This window comes from Myiozetetes cayanensis, unplaced genomic scaffold, assembly GCF_022539395.1.
Source record: "Myiozetetes cayanensis isolate MyiCay16 unplaced genomic scaffold, myiCay2020 scf2-11, whole genome shotgun sequence".
Taxonomy (NCBI): domain Eukaryota; kingdom Metazoa; phylum Chordata; class Aves; order Passeriformes; family Tyrannidae; genus Myiozetetes; species Myiozetetes cayanensis.
Window position 1 is genome coordinate 84,477,907 of NW_026087411.1, and position 15,660 is coordinate 84,493,566.

Below are 15,660 nucleotides of genomic sequence, written 5' to 3' on the forward strand. Positions count from 1 at the left end.
AGCAATGTCAAGATGGGAGAGTGAACAGTGACAGAGCTGGATGTGTCTGCACCATCCTTACCAGCCCAAGTCTCAGGCACTGCCCTTTCTCCTCCTTTGACCTATCTATCCATCCATTGTCTCCAATTTGTAGCATACTTTTGCAGTCTGTACTAAAGTGACCTTTATTATTTTCTCTCCCTTGCAGCCATAAGCTGCATCTCAGAGTTTTTTGATTCATATAAACCCCTTCTAGGAATCTATTTATAGACTGTCTCCTTCCTTGACAACTTGCTTTTACATGGAGAGGCAGAAAGGCAGGAATACAAAAGGTCTGCAAGGTGAGAATGAGGATTTACAGGTTTTTTGTAAAGTGCACAAGCCAGCTCCAAACCTACTATAGTGAGGCATCAAAATTAACCTGATAAGTGAATGTTAAACAAAGTTATCAGAGCATAGCTCAGTTGCTGTGAGAGCTCAGTATGGTCAGTGGGTAAGGAGTTGAGGTCCCATTTAAAAGTTTTGTCACAGGCTTATCAGCACAAAAGGATGAATACATTGCTTTTGGCAAATTGATTTTTAACAGAAGAGACCAGAGCTTTAAAATGGAATTTTGGAGGTTCATGATAACTTGAGAACAAGAGCCAAACTGTCTTCACTCAGTGGATTTCAGCTCAATAACTAACACTTCTTATATATATATATACATTTATATTTATTTTATATATATATATGTGTGCAATGTTCCCATTTAGGGTATTTGTTAAATTGAACTCCTAGAAGGGCTTACATTCATTTAGGATGTCAGAAGGTAGTGGGATGTAGTAAAAATGTGATCCCATTCGGGAAGAGAAGTGCTGTAGTCTATTTGCTGTTGAAAAACACTTAATGCAAAACCACAGAACAGTTTAACAAATTATATTGTTTCTCCATAATGGTGGTTACTTCGTCAGCCCTTCACCTTTATTCTGCATTAGTGTCTAGTAATTCTGCTTTTTGCCTGGAGCCAGGTCACCAGCTGGTGTAAATTAGCCTAGCACTAATGAAGTTTATGAAGTTTTGTCATATGTCTGCAAGTGAAGGGTCACTTTTTGTTTAAACGAATGAATTCTTCTTGGACCTGAAGTCATCTGGCTGTCTGCATGTATCTTGCCATTCACTGTTCAGTTCCAGGACACCCTTTCTGAAGCAGCCACCTGTGAGGTTTTTTCCCTGCTTAGGATACTTCTGCTCCAAATCAGATACTTTCATTTTCTAGCTCACAAATGCAGACTTCCAGAGAACAGAACACTGGTTTAAATACAGCTGTTAGTTCTGGTTGCCTCACGGTACACTCACTCTGTCTGATACTAAACCTTCAATATCACAACTCATTCCATATAAATGAGCTTCCTTGTGCTGTGGAGAAATGTGGTTTGAAAAGATTGTCCAAAGGATATTTTTTTTTAAAAAGCAGACTATCCTTTAAGCATTAGTCCTTCACCTTTCACGTGTTGTAAATGCTGTAACTGGAACAGCAGTGCTTCCCAGAGGAAACTTGTCTTAGGGGAAACAGTGACTTTTTAAGAGGCTCATGTTAAGTTATTCAGGAGACTCTGAAATTGGAACTGCTTGTTCATCCCAATGATAGTCTCAACAGTTTTGAAGGCAGTGCTCTTATACCTCCTACTCTAAGACCTTCTTTTATGAATCTATAAGCAAGGTCAGCTATGAGATCAGACAAGGTTGCTGAGGACTTTATTCAATCCAAGTTTTAAACTTCCAAGGATGGAGAGGTTTAATTTGTGCTGTCTACTAAGACAGTAATTTAAAGTGTATTTACTGTTGTTTCTTTCTTTTATCAAGCAATCTCATTTATATAAAAGTGCAGTTACTTGTACAGAGCTAAATAACTTTCAAAAGTAGCTTATTTCAAATACCTCATCCTGTTCAGTTAATTTTTTTTAAAGCAGGTTTTCTGTCTATCCTCTTCATGTATGAATAACACCATTATTCTATTAATTGGGTGTTTATTTAATAAACAGAAGATTGTAAAATCTGGTAGTAAGAGTTAAGATCATGTAGAGAAAAGGATTTCATAACAAATGTAGATGCCTTTTATTTCTGTTAAGAATCAATGCATTAAAGAACACACATATGGAAGTAAAGCTGTGTGATCAAGCTATAGTTTATGTTGAATTTTGGACAAATGTACATACCATGATAATTGTAATGTAGGAAATAGAAAGCATTTCAAAATAAATATGAGGCTAATTGTATTACAAAATAGTGACGTGTACCAGAATCTGGTTTTGCTAATCACTATTACTTATTGGTAACTTTGGACTGCTTTTCATCATACTTTCTGCAAGTGCCCTCAAGAAATCTTAGTGCCTCTTTCATATACAGTGAGGCTGATTTAACTGTATTTATCAAATCTGTGTTTAAAGTGTTGTGCTTATAAAGTCTGTTTGCTTACACTCCTGAATGACCTTGGTCATTGCAGTTAAAATTGTTGTATAAGCGGCAGTTACCTTCATCTTTGCGCAGGAGTCTGACCGAAAAAGATGCCATTCCCACACATATAGAGAGTTAAAATTCTTCAGAGATGCTCAGTGAGCACCTTTTATTTCCTAGTGTGATTTCACTGGCTGTGACTGTGTTCTAAGCTTATAGCACATTCTGTATGCACTGGAGCCACATGAAAATATGGCTAAAATGAAAGTAATGCTCCAGTAGCTACTGTGATCTCAAAATCCAGGTAACATTTATGTTTTAAAGCTACAACATCTGGCTTAGCTATACTGACAGCATAACTTTCATATTAATATAATTTGATCTGAGATTCAAAACCCTTTTAAAATAGTGGCTCCTGTACAGGTTCTATGTGCTCTTACACTGGAGACACATGGCGGGCATCAGATATTTCGGTTTAGCATATGCTCACCAGCAGTTAAAGGAGAACAAGTAATTTTTGCCCACAAAGTCCTCCTATTTCTGAAGTCAGTCTGGATTGAATAAGCACTGTTTCACAGCCTGAAAGACCTTGACTTCTTGAAATCTCTTATCTGTTTCTTCATAAATGTTTCGTATTGAAAAGACTGTTTTGCCAAATGAATAAAATCTAGAATTTTAACAGGCTGTTTGCATACAGGATTTAGTCCAGGGTATGCCTATTTCTGTTAGCTGAGAGGATTCTTCAGAATGCATTTCCCCTGAATTATGTGAGGCTACTCATATATCTGAAGGTCCCCAGCTGTATAAATATTTGTGAGATTGATAATAGGAATGTTCTGCTAATAGAATGGACAAGGAGAGATACACTGGTTGTTGAGAGAATAAAAACATGCATTGGTGAGATAAAAGAGAAAATAATAAAATTCATTTAAAAACTCAGTTAAAGAAATGGAGGGGAAAAAAACTCCTGTAAACTTGAACTAGGGCCATGGTTAAAAATTTGTACTCCAAATTCAGCTTTCATAGCTTTCAGCTATGTACATACCACAAAAATTGCTCTCTTAAGAAATACCTGGTTCAAAAACCTTCACTTATGAAATAGTCTTCTAAAAAACCATTCTCTTAAGAAATGTGCAGCTGAGTATGGACCATATAAGAAATAAGTAACATATTTCCTTTCTTCTCTCCCTGTTGAGGCACAAATAATTGACTACATTTGAGAAGTCTTAAAACTACCTTTTTATGAGAATAGATTCTTTGACACATCCATTCCTTAAAAATCCCCCCCACTGAAATACACAATTTAGAAGCTAACTTCAAACCATCTTGAAGAATAAAGCTTTTTAGCTGGGTTTACAAACAGTGTTTGTTTTACAGGAGACCCAAAAAGTGCTGCTTAGTTTTCTTACCAAATATTACCCTTAGGTCTTCAACCTGAGCCACTAAATCACTTCACAATAATGAATTTCCATTTCCAGAAAGTGATTAATCTCCCCGTTACTGTGTGTTCATATGCAATGTATTCACTAATATATGCCCCTAAAGGTTAGTTTTCAGGAAAGCTGGACCATCTCTATCTCTGCTCCACCCACCCCCCCCATCTCTACCTAAAACCATAGGAAGGGATAATAACTTGATTACTTTATTCCTTTCTTAAAAATCAGAGTTTGTTTAATGATATCAGAACCTATTTGCAAGTTTACTCTGAAACCGGTTATTTGTGTAAAAGATGTGTTCTAAATTCAGCATCTTCTCTAGTGACATCTCTCATATTTTTTTTTTTTTTTTACTTAATGCACCATTTTTACCTTTCATGTGGTAAAGTAGCAGAAATCATGGAAACACTTCAATTCCATATCAAACCATGTAATACTGAGTTTACTGCTCACTAGTGAATTTGATGCTGGGTTTATCTCAGCTAGAGAAACTTTGAGTCAAGTGAAACTGTAGATGTGTAGATGCATGTAGATGATGTGTAGATGCATTTTTTTATTATTAGTTTGTTATGTTGTTCTTTTTTGTTTGTTTTTGAACAAGAACCTATTTCCATGCTTTACAACTCCAACCTGAAGCACATACAAACAAACAAATAGGATTATAGTTGTCTATAGGTAAGTAACTATTGCTGACAGGCATATAATGTAGCTGAAGAAGAAAATTGACTGTGTAGCTTGTATGCTTTGCAGATAGTTGAAAAAAAGACATAGTTCAGCTTCTCAGATTAATTTGTCTTGAATAGGTATAGGAGATGTTGAATATTTATTGGATTTTCTTACATCAGTCAGGAGCAAGAAAACCAGAGAACAATCCACTGCAATCATGAGAGCCTTTATTTCTGGTGTTGAGGTCTGTTTTGTGACTCCTTACTGCCTCGATTCTAAAATTTGCTATGGTTGACTGTTTTGTCATGAGAAAATACAGTACAGGGGCACTTCTTGCAGTCTGGTTTTCTTGCACAGAAGCCCCATGGCCTGAGTGCTTCTTAATTGTGATTAATACATTTTCACTTTAGATGCATCATTGCTGGAAGTATTGATTAGTATTTTTGTGCCAAAGTTTTCTGAGCCGAGTCAACTTTTGTTCTCAAATGGTACAACCAAAACAGAAAAAGATTGGATTTTTTTGGTTTGGGGTTTTTTTGTGAGTTTTTTTCCTGAAATTCCTGCTCTCCCTCTTTCCCACCTCTGTTTCTGGGACACGTACAAGGTAATGGGCTGGGGGGATCTCGCATGCTGCGATGTTTAGGCGACACTTGTGACCTGCCTGCCAGGGTAACTCACTGAACGTTTATCTCGCTGATTGAGTTCCTTTGTGTCCCCTAAAGAGGGGCCACTGAATTCACCCGGAGCTGTTCCCCGGGGACTCCCCTCGGCCGCCGCTGCCCGGGACGAGCCACGACGCCGGGCCTGCCGCTCCCTCCGGTGCCCGGGCGCACGGTACGGCTGGGCCCTGCGGGGGCCACCAGGCCCGCTCGGTCCTGCCCCGCTTCTCCCGGACGCGGCGGCCGCTCCCGCCCGCCCGCCATCCCCGCGCGGGAGGGGGCACCGCTGCCCTTCCCGCCGCAGCCCCTCGGTGCACCGTGGGTGCCCGCTCCCGCCGGGCCGGGTCAGGCCAGGCTGGAGATGCCCCGCGAGCAGAGGGGGCCGGTCCCGCAGAGCCCCCCAGGGCGGGGGCGGGGGCGCTCCGTGCCCGGGCGGGGCCGCGGGGCCGCCGGGAGCGGTGACGTGTGCCCAGGCCCCGCCCCCTGCCCAAGGTATATAATGGGCGGCGCTCACGCCGTCGGTCTTTTCGCTCCGGGTTTGCCGACGCCCAGTAGGTGAGGCGCGTCCGCCAGGCCGGGCCGGGGCGGGCCGCGCCGCACTCCCCCCGGAGGCCCGGCGAGCGCTGAGCCCCGGGCGTGGTGAGGGCCGACGGGGGGAGGGAGTAGGAGTCGGAGGTGCATGGGGGGAGCGGGCCAGGGGGGTGAGCGGAGGGGCGCGGGGCGGCGAGATGGCGGCGCGTCGTCCGCCTCGATTCCCACGCGGACATCCCCGTTGCCCGGGCTGGGGTCCGGGAGCGGCGTGTCCGTGCGGGTGTGGGGCGGGAGGCGCGCGGCGTTTCACGCAGTGCCCGCGGGTGGGTGGCCCGGGCCGCGCGGGTCGGTGCGGGGGCCGTCGGGGGGCGGCGGGCCGGGGCACGAGTGAAAAAATGGCCGCTCGACTTCCCCGCCCGCCGCCAGCGCCACAAAATGGAGGACGCGGCGGCCCGGGCGGGGTGAGTCACACAAAGGAGCGGGGCGGCCCCGCCCTTCGCGCTGCCCGTCGGGCCCGCTCCCGCCGCCCCGCGGCCCGGCAGCCGCCGCCGCCGGGGTAACTCGAGCCCGGGGAGGGGGCGATGTGAGGGGCACTCCGAGGGGCCCCCGGCCCGCCCGCCTTGCTCCTCCCCTCCCCCGGCGGGGCGGGGCCGCCATTCTGGCCGGACCCGACCGCCCCGCATGTGGCGCCGCCATCGCTGCCCCTCGGGACCGAACTGTAACCAGCTTTTCTTTGCGGAACTTTTAGGTGTCAATTCTCTTTTGCCGAAAGAAAGAACTAAACTACATCCGAAATGGGAAAGGAGAAGACCCACATCAACATCGTCGTCATTGGACACGTCGATTCTGGCAAGTCCACCACCACCGGTCACCTCATCTACAAATGTGGGGGCATCGACAAGAGAACCATCGAGAAGTTCGAGAAGGAAGCGGCTGAGGTGCGTGGACCTGTGGGCTGGCACCCAGCAAAATTTCGGGGTGCAGGAGTGAGCAGAGAGACCCCTAGTTGCAAAGCGAAGTTGTAGAGTGCTCGGTGGCCACGAGGAGGCGATCTGGTCTGGCCGTGGCTGCCCTGGTAGCCAAACAAGTGGCTCAGTGTTGCGTGGCCACAGGGCGGCAGCTGGGTTGCAGTTGTCGCCGAGGTTGAACAAGTGTCTAAGTGTTCAGTCCTCCGTTGTGTTAGTTGGAGAAGCTGCAGTTGTGGAGCGTAGAGCAAGGGAAGGGAAAGGTGGTCTGAAGCTACATCTGGACAGTTACATCTGGAATTGTAAGTTGAGTGTAGTTGCCCGGTTCAGTCTGTGCATACACGTAGTGAAAAGTGGAATTAAAAGGAGTTGCTCTATTAAGGTTCAATCTGAAAATCAGGAAGTTTCACCGATTTTATTATTCTGTGTAATAACAGCATAGATCTTAATAATAACACTACAGAATAAAAATTTGGCAGATATTGGGCATAATGGCACTTAAAATACTGATTATCACAAGGATTGCTTTAGTGAGAGAACTTAAGCTTGTAAAATACACTTGATAGTAGAACTCAGCTCAGGAGCTCTATCTTAAAGATGCGTTAGCACAATTAACAAGCTGTCAATGGGGCTAGAATGTCAACAGGTTCAATAAACAGAAAACAGTTGGCATCTCTCACTAGTAGTGCCAAGCGGATCTTGTTGCTTGTTTCATGAACAGCAGTGTCCTCCATTATTGAGTCATTTACTCACTTACTATTCTTAGATTTTGCTCTTTAGCCAGCGTGTGATAGTTGTGAAGTAAATGCAGATAAATAACTTCTTTTAAAAAAAAAAGGGAAAAGTAAAAATGATGTTTTTTTCTAACCGTAGATGGGCAAAGGTTCCTTCAAATATGCCTGGGTCTTGGACAAGCTGAAGGCTGAACGTGAGCGTGGTATTACTATTGATATTTCCCTTTGGAAATTCGAAACAAGCAAATACTACGTCACCATCATTGATGCTCCTGGACACAGAGACTTCATTAAGAACATGATTACTGGAACTTCTCAGGTACGTAAATAAAACCAAGGATTTGGGGAGTTCAGGAAGGTTGTTCCTTGGTTAGGGGGTTCCTGTAATACATTGACAAATGAGCGAGCACGGTAATTAATGTTTTGGTTTTGTGGGTTTTCTTTCTTTTCAAAGGCTGATTGTGCTGTCCTGATTGTTGCTGCTGGTGTTGGTGAATTTGAGGCTGGTATTTCAAAGAACGGGCAGACCCGTGAGCATGCTCTTCTGGCCTACACCCTGGGTGTGAAACAGCTGATTGTTGGTGTCAACAAGATGGATTCCACTGAGCCACCTTACAGCCAGAAGAGATATGAAGAGATTGTCAAAGAAGTCAGCACTTACATCAAGAAAATTGGCTACAACCCAGACACTGTAGCTTTTGTGCCAATTTCTGGTTGGAACGGCGACAACATGTTGGAGCCTAGCTCTAATGTAGGTTTGACATTTGTTTCTTTTAAGATATGAGTCCAGGAGGATTATTGAGATAAATTATGGAATTATAAAATGCACATGCTTTTTAATAGTTACATTTGGAAGTGACAAGGTCCAAAATCAAATCCTAAGATTTAAAAATTCTTACTCTGCTACAAAATCAGGTATTGGGAGAATGCTGAGATACACCACTTAGTCTTTTTCAGCCTTGTACTGTTAATTTGGCAGTCAGTTTATACCTGGGCTTGTTTTTGTTACAGATGCCCTGGTTCAAGGGGTGGAAGATTACCCGAAAGGATGGCAGTGCCAGCGGAACCACCCTCCTTGAAGCCTTGGACTGTATCCTGCCACCAACTCGTCCAACTGACAAACCTCTGCGTCTGCCTCTTCAGGATGTCTACAAAATCGGCGGTATGTGTTCTCTGTAATGCTCCTCGACTACAAGAGCTGATGTGTGGGCCAGAAATGCAGGCATTTGCCCAAGAGCTTTTTTTTTCAAGTTAGAACCACATATTTGTATCAAGTGTTTTTTTCTCATAAGGGCATACATTCATTAAAGTGAATTACTGATGTTGCTTCTCTTTCGCAGGCATTGGTACTGTACCAGTTGGCCGTGTGGAAACTGGTGTTCTGAAGCCAGGCATGGTGGTTACATTTGCCCCTGTCAATGTAACAACTGAAGTGAAATCTGTTGAGATGCACCACGAAGCCCTGAGTGAAGCTCTGCCTGGTGATAACGTTGGCTTCAATGTTAAGAACGTGTCTGTGAAAGACGTTCGCCGTGGCAATGTTGCTGGTGACAGCAAGAATGATCCTCCAATGGAAGCTGCTGGCTTCACTGCACAGGTATGTTTTGCAGCTGTTTGAGGATGTTTAAAATGCAGCTTTGTATTCTGAAATAAGAGTTGTTTTTTCTTCAGTTTGTAGGCTAAGCTATAAAGTAACATAGGCTTCTGTTCTAAGATGCATTTGCTTGATGCAAATCTCACTAATTTCCTTAGCTTTGTAAGACACATCGGTGTTCAAAATTATCTTGATGCTAACTTGTCTTCCTCGGTTTCCTAGGTCATTATCCTGAACCACCCTGGCCAAATTAGCGCTGGCTATGCCCCTGTGCTGGATTGCCATACTGCTCACATTGCGTGCAAATTTGCTGAGCTCAAAGAGAAGATTGATCGTCGTTCCGGCAAAAAGCTGGAGGATGGCCCCAAGTTCCTGAAATCTGGAGATGCTGCTATCGTTGATATGATCCCTGGCAAACCCATGTGTGTTGAGAGCTTCTCTGATTATCCTCCTCTTGGTAAGGCATCTCCTAAAGTGTGTTAATACTGATCTCTAGAAAAGACACTCCTTTATTTCAAGTATTGGGATGCGCTGTGTTTTGTGAAATGCCGTTAAAAGCTTTGACTTGAAACTTTGAAGTGGAACCAAAACATCAGTGGTACAGGGATACTCTGCAGAGTGATGTCTCTGTCCCAGTCTGGTCTCAGAGCACAACATTTGCCCACTTATCCCAAGCTGAGTGTTGCTGCTGTGGGATTTCCACTCTGAGTTCTGTAGCTCTAGACAAAAGTCATAAAACATGTTTTTGTTTTCAGGTCGTTTTGCCGTACGCGACATGAGGCAGACGGTCGCTGTTGGTGTCATCAAGGCAGTTGACAAGAAGGCTGGAGGAGCTGGCAAGGTCACAAAGTCTGCCCAGAAGGCCCAGAAGGCTAAATGAAAATTCTGTACAGCAGCTGCCACCTCAGTCTTAATCAGTGGTGGAAGAACGGTCTCAGAACTGTTTGTCTCAATTGGCCATTTAAGTTTAATAGTGAAAGACTGGTTAATGATTACAATGCATCGTAAAAGCTTCAGAAGGAAAGGAATGTTTGTGGACCATTTGTTTCGTGGCAGTTTAAGTTATTAGTCTTTAAAATCGGTAAATTTTTTAAAATGGAAACTTGAGACCAAAAATCTGTCACAGAATTTGAGACCATTAAAACAGAAGTTCAATGCTACGTCTCTGTGTTCTTTGGGTTAATACTAAGTTTATGGCAAAACCTATATCTAGACCTGGTGGGATCAGAAAGGATCATCGTTACATTAGTATGCTCAGAAGTTGCAAAGCAAATACTCAAAATTACCTGTTTCTGAAGAGCAGAGCAAGATTCAGCTCCAGGCTTACTATTTTTAACTGATCTAAGCCTTAAAAATTACTTTCCTGGTGCTTGCTTTGTGACTGATCTTTAGATTAAATAGCACAAATACCAGCCAACAGCTACAGTATTTTGGTGCATTCTGTGATGCATTGAGTAAACAGAGTCTTCTTTATATTGGGAAGAAGAAATAGTGTGAACAGAAACACATTTAATGTTAAAAAAGGCATGAACAAAAAATCCAATGTTGGGCCCATAAGTTTTGTACATGGATTTTTCTAATTGCAAGCAGAAACTTTTCTGGTAATCAACCTGTTGTGTAGCTCTTTCAGGATTAAACACTTTTACATAAATGTTTTCTAATATATAGTAAGACATTCGATACGCAAATTTAAAAATTAAACTTATATTTAGAATTACACTTTGATGCAATCTGAGTGATCCACCATTGTAGCCTGCACCAAACACGGTGGGACAGTGTACCTGTTATCTTCAACAATGGGTTGAAGGCTTGGATCAAACAGTTAAAGTGGACTTTATTACCTAGTCCAAAAGATTACTATTAATCATTAGGTAAATAATCCCAAGTGAAACGTTTGGGGCTATAAAACATACCAGCTGTAATAATTGGGAATTCCAGCATAGAAGTCTTGCTTCCAATTGGTAAAGGGAGACAAGAAGTTAATGGATAATCAGACCTGACTTTGCATAATGACACAGCTGTTTTACTAACCTTTCACATGATTTCCCCACAGCATCCCCACATAAGGTCAAAAAGAATTCACTATCTTTGAGGGACTATTGTTCCATGACACCAGTATGTTTGTTCTGCCTGTAATGGCTGTATTCTCTCACTTGTTTTCCTTTCCTTCTCTGGCTGTGTGCTTGCTCTGCAGGAATTTGTATCTGTACTGCTTGGATAGACCTGAACTGCTGTTACTTATTTTCATGTTCTGTTTGCTCTGGTTGGATATTTTCTCCTTTTCTGCTCACCTTCTGTGTCTTAACTACAAGCAAAGCCTTGGTGCATTACACACAATGTTTGAAGGTACAGATGTGCCAAATACAGCGGAAACAAGGGCTAGAGGGCTTCATAGCACAACAGGGCTATGGAATTCAGCAGCAAATGACTCTCATTGTGCTGCTGAAGTGCTGCTTCTAGAGGTTTTAGTGTCCCCAAGGCAACAGGAAGTGCATAACTTCAATATGGAGGCAGGCATACTGTTGCCATAATAAAGCTGAAACTATCTGGCCAAATCTTTGCATGCTTTTCAGTTAAACCGCTGACTTTTTTCCAAGAGACTTGGGTCAAACTGGTTGAGCAAAGTTCTAATTTGGTTGAAAAGCAAAGCAGCTTTGGCACAAGCTGCCTTCACAGAGCAGCTCTGTGTGCGTTAGATTTCTTTCGCATTCTTTCGTAGGTGCAGGATGTTTGGTTTGGCCACCGTGGCCTGGATACGCAACACCCTGTCGGCAGTGGTGGATATGCACGTTGCACAGGGTTGTCTGCAGCTGGGCCTCTGCTCCATGGCAGTTTGCAAATTATCTTGTAATAGGCAGCTGTTTCAAATCCTTGGGGCAAAACCAGGTGTGATGTGTGCTCACGCCTGATGCCAAGCAGCGGAAAGGAGACAGCACAACGCAGTGCTGCAGTTGCAAGAGGCACCCCTCACTTCTGGTCAGCTGTGCACAGATCAGAGCAACTGCAAAAGCTGCTGGAAAGGTGGTTCGAGGTGAAATGGCCCATGGTGAGCGGGGGGAAGAGCTGTGTAGTTTGGGGCAGAGGGAGTGGTTCTGCCTCTAGGATGAAAAAAACCTTGTGCCTAGAGAACAGCCAGTATTGCATCTAACAACTTCACATTGTGTGCAGTAAAAACACATTCGTGAGTGCTGCCTGCCATACTAGCAATTACTTTCATGTATTAAAAACCTAAAATTTTACACATTCTGGTTTTTTAATTTTAACTTTTATAGACCAGATTTGCTTTCTATGCACTAATGTAATCCCATCTCAGTCCTTTTATTAATCTTTGACTATCTGGGGAAATTGTTAGACTTTTGTAAACAAAACTTGGGAATAAAACTACTTTGATCAAACTTTTAATAAATGTTCATAGTTGAGAACTGTATTTGTCTTCTGACTGCTTATTTCTTTAAGCAACTTGCACAGCTGTCCTTAACTCTTTCCCCACTGTCCTGCAATGCTGGTGGTGTTTATACAGAAAGAAATATGAAAGCGTACTGCTCTGGTGAGGGAGCTAGCTATGAAGGCAGAAACTGAGTGGCTGGAGTAGTGCATTTATGTAATATATTTCAGTTCTGTTGCTGAAGGTGGCAGTGGGGAGCTGGAAGTGTAAAACAATTTCCTTTCTAGGTGATGATGCGTGCTTTGGGAGTCTGGAGATCTTGGAAAGCTTTTAGTACACAGAAATACTCAAAAAAATGTGTGTGGCGAGGTATTCAGGATCGGATACAACAAAGACTGGTTGGTCTGCGGAGGGAAATTGAGCAGTGGAGTCGTAGCTGCTGTAACCAAGTATCTTGTTCCTCAGTGTTGGTTCCCTAGGTGGATAGTTTAGGTTGGAATAAAATAGGCTCTGCTCAGGCTACTGCTCTGAGGCATTTTTATTAAATCTCAGACCAATCTGTGCAAGGCTCATAACTGGAATAGCGGATTTTACTGAAGTTGCAGATTGAAGACTATGTCACATTCTGAATATAGCTGTCTCACTATATTTTGGAAAGTATTGACAAACTTTGAAAAATTGTTTCTCTAAATGCATAGTTATATTTTAGATTTGGTCAACATAAAACTGTGTAGAAACAAATTAATCTTTGTACTGTATGAGGCTATCCTGTTCCTCATTAGTGCTAAATGATTTGATATCTGCTGAAGAACAACACAAATTCAGTATGGATCAAAAATGCAACCCCCCTGGTTTTAACTTACATTAGTTAAATGTTTATGTAGAGCCCAGAGGGAGCCTGGGGGCAGAGGTGATGGGAGGGTGGTTCTTGCCTCCCCAGCAGCATCCTGAGGTGCTCTAAGCACCTCTGAGGTCCTGCTCAAAGTGGCTGCTTCATCCAAAGCCCCTTTCTACAAGAACCTGCTTATCAAGGAGAGGTCTGAAAAGGCTACACATCAGGAGGAAGAAGAGAGCACCTGCAGTGCAAAAGAGATGAAGGAAACCTGCTAGATGGAAAAACTCTGTTGGTTTCCAAAACACAGAAAGCTGAGGGTTTTTAGCCTCTTCTGAATCCTCTTAAATCCTTTCAGATTATTTCTGCATTGTAAGTCAATTACATAATTGCCTACTTTTTTAAAATCAGGTTGTATTCTCTGGCTGCCTATCAATTGTTCTTTAATCCTTTTATGTTTCAAATATTTACACAACATAATTCAAATCTGCTAGCTTCTCTGCACCGAGATGACAACAGTTAAACATGTATTTTCCTTGAAAAATGCTGAGTGAAGTACCAAGGAAACGTGGGGCTAAATCAGAGCTAACCTGATGGATGGTATCCAGCCTGTGGGTGGGGCGGATGGTGGGGCAGCAGCAGGGTGCACAAGGAGTGGCTGCCAAGGGGCTGGTCCCATGCTTAATAGCTCTGAATTTGTGCAGGTTTTGCTTATGTCTTCCTTAAAAACAAAACAAAACCAAAAAACCAAAACAAAACAGAATTTGAAGGTACCTAAACTTTCTTTAGTGAGAAGCATTCCCGTGGGCCAAGTGCATGCTTTTAAGGATGCGATAGCAGCAGGTTTATGTTCTGTGTACTGAGGTACTTGCTAGGGCTTTCTCCTGGCTCTTCTCAGCGAAGCAATCCAGGAACCTGGTCATGCTTCTGCAAGAGCATCTGCAAGCTCAGGTCTAGCACAAATACAGATCTGTGGGTTCATATGCTGTTGTTTTGTATTATATAGTCAATGGAAATAAGCAGAGCCAGCTCACCCCTAACTCGGGGCCCTCCCTGCCTGCCTTGCCAACAGCAATCACAGTCACTTTCTCCTTTCAGCCCAGTAAAATCTGGATTATTTAACACAAAGGGGAAGAGCCACAGCAGAGCCTGTTTCCCTACCCCAGGTCCCTGTTCTGCAGGGCTCAGCACAGCCAGCCAGCTGGTGAAGCAGCTGACTCCAAACCTGCACGCTGGCTGAAAGGCAAGACCAGTGTTCCCTCCTGGGGCGCTTTGATTGCAGGCTGGCCTGAAATTTAAAAGAAAGTTTCAGATTCTGCTTATCTGCAGCCACCTGGGCACATTTTAAGCAAAATGCCCATTTTTTTCTTTGATATATGCATGTGTATATACACACACACAAGCACATGTATATATTATATATAAAATATACCTATACACCAATATAAATTAATAAAATGCCTCTTTTTCTAATTATTGCAGTTGCCAGACTTCTTAAAAAACTGTAGTTCCTATTTTGAAGCTGAATTCTAAGCAAATTCCTTAGTAAACAAAGTGAAACCCTCCCAAATGAATGTTTAGTTTTTTATAATTAGTTATTATTTTTATATAATAAAATTACTATTATTTATTATTATAATATATTTTTATTACAAAATATTTCATAGATATTTTTAAAATATTTAATTTTATAAGCTGGGATGTGGTTCTGCTAACAGGACATGGGTATTTTGAAGAAAGAGGTGTAGGATTGTTGGTATTGTCTCTGTGTAAAACAAGCTCTTTAATAGCCTTTCCCAGAGGAAAAACAGAAAGAATGTAGATTAGTTATGTTTGCTCCTACTTGACAGTTATTACTAGTAATAATAACTAATATTACCTAGCCTGCTGCTAAAGCACTTTTATGGATGATAGTACCCTAATTCCTTGGAGAAGGGGGAATGTATATATGTGCACACAGATCGGTAGAAGAGCATCAAACCTGAACAAGAGCTGTGCTCTGCTGCAGTCACTTCCTTGTGAGACTAATTCCTGCGACTCATTTCTGGGTACACATCTGCAGGACTCCTACACACGTGGCACAGCTGAGGAGAACTGAGATCACAGCCTGTGACGTGACCGCTCTGCATCTGGTACGCCACTTCCAGCTTGTGCCTGACTCCCCCTGCTGTCAGCTAGCCCTGCTCTGGGGCAATGTCCCCAAACCAGCACGTGGCTGCCCGGTCAAAGTCTCCCGAGGTGCAGTGGGACAAGGACAAAACTTTGCTGGAGCACCAGCTCAGCAGTACCAGCCACAGCAGCCTTTCCGCTTGTGATTCCAAAAATCCCATCTGCTTGTGACATAGGCCACCTCCTGGCCATACACTGCAATTTTCGAGTAAACACACAGTAAATTGCCACGAAGGAAGCTAGTCACTAGGCTATGGTCAGCTCCCCTCTCTTC

General features: G+C 43.2%; 1 protein-coding gene across 1 annotated transcript; it reads left to right on the forward strand.

The window, feature by feature from the left end:
* Window positions 1-5,602: 5,602 nt before the first annotated feature.
* Window positions 5,603-10,160, forward strand: EEF1A1 (eukaryotic translation elongation factor 1 alpha 1). The gene is made up of 8 exons (XM_050316160.1): window positions 5,603-5,731; window positions 6,456-6,645; window positions 7,546-7,725; window positions 7,861-8,157; window positions 8,418-8,568; window positions 8,747-9,003; window positions 9,223-9,457; window positions 9,756-10,160. The coding sequence occupies exons 2-8, from the start codon at window positions 6,502-6,504 to the stop codon at window positions 9,878-9,880; spliced, it is 1,389 nt and encodes a 462-aa protein (XP_050172117.1). The 5' UTR covers window positions 5,603-5,731; window positions 6,456-6,501; the 3' UTR covers window positions 9,881-10,160.
* Window positions 10,161-15,660: the final 5,500 nt, after the last annotated feature.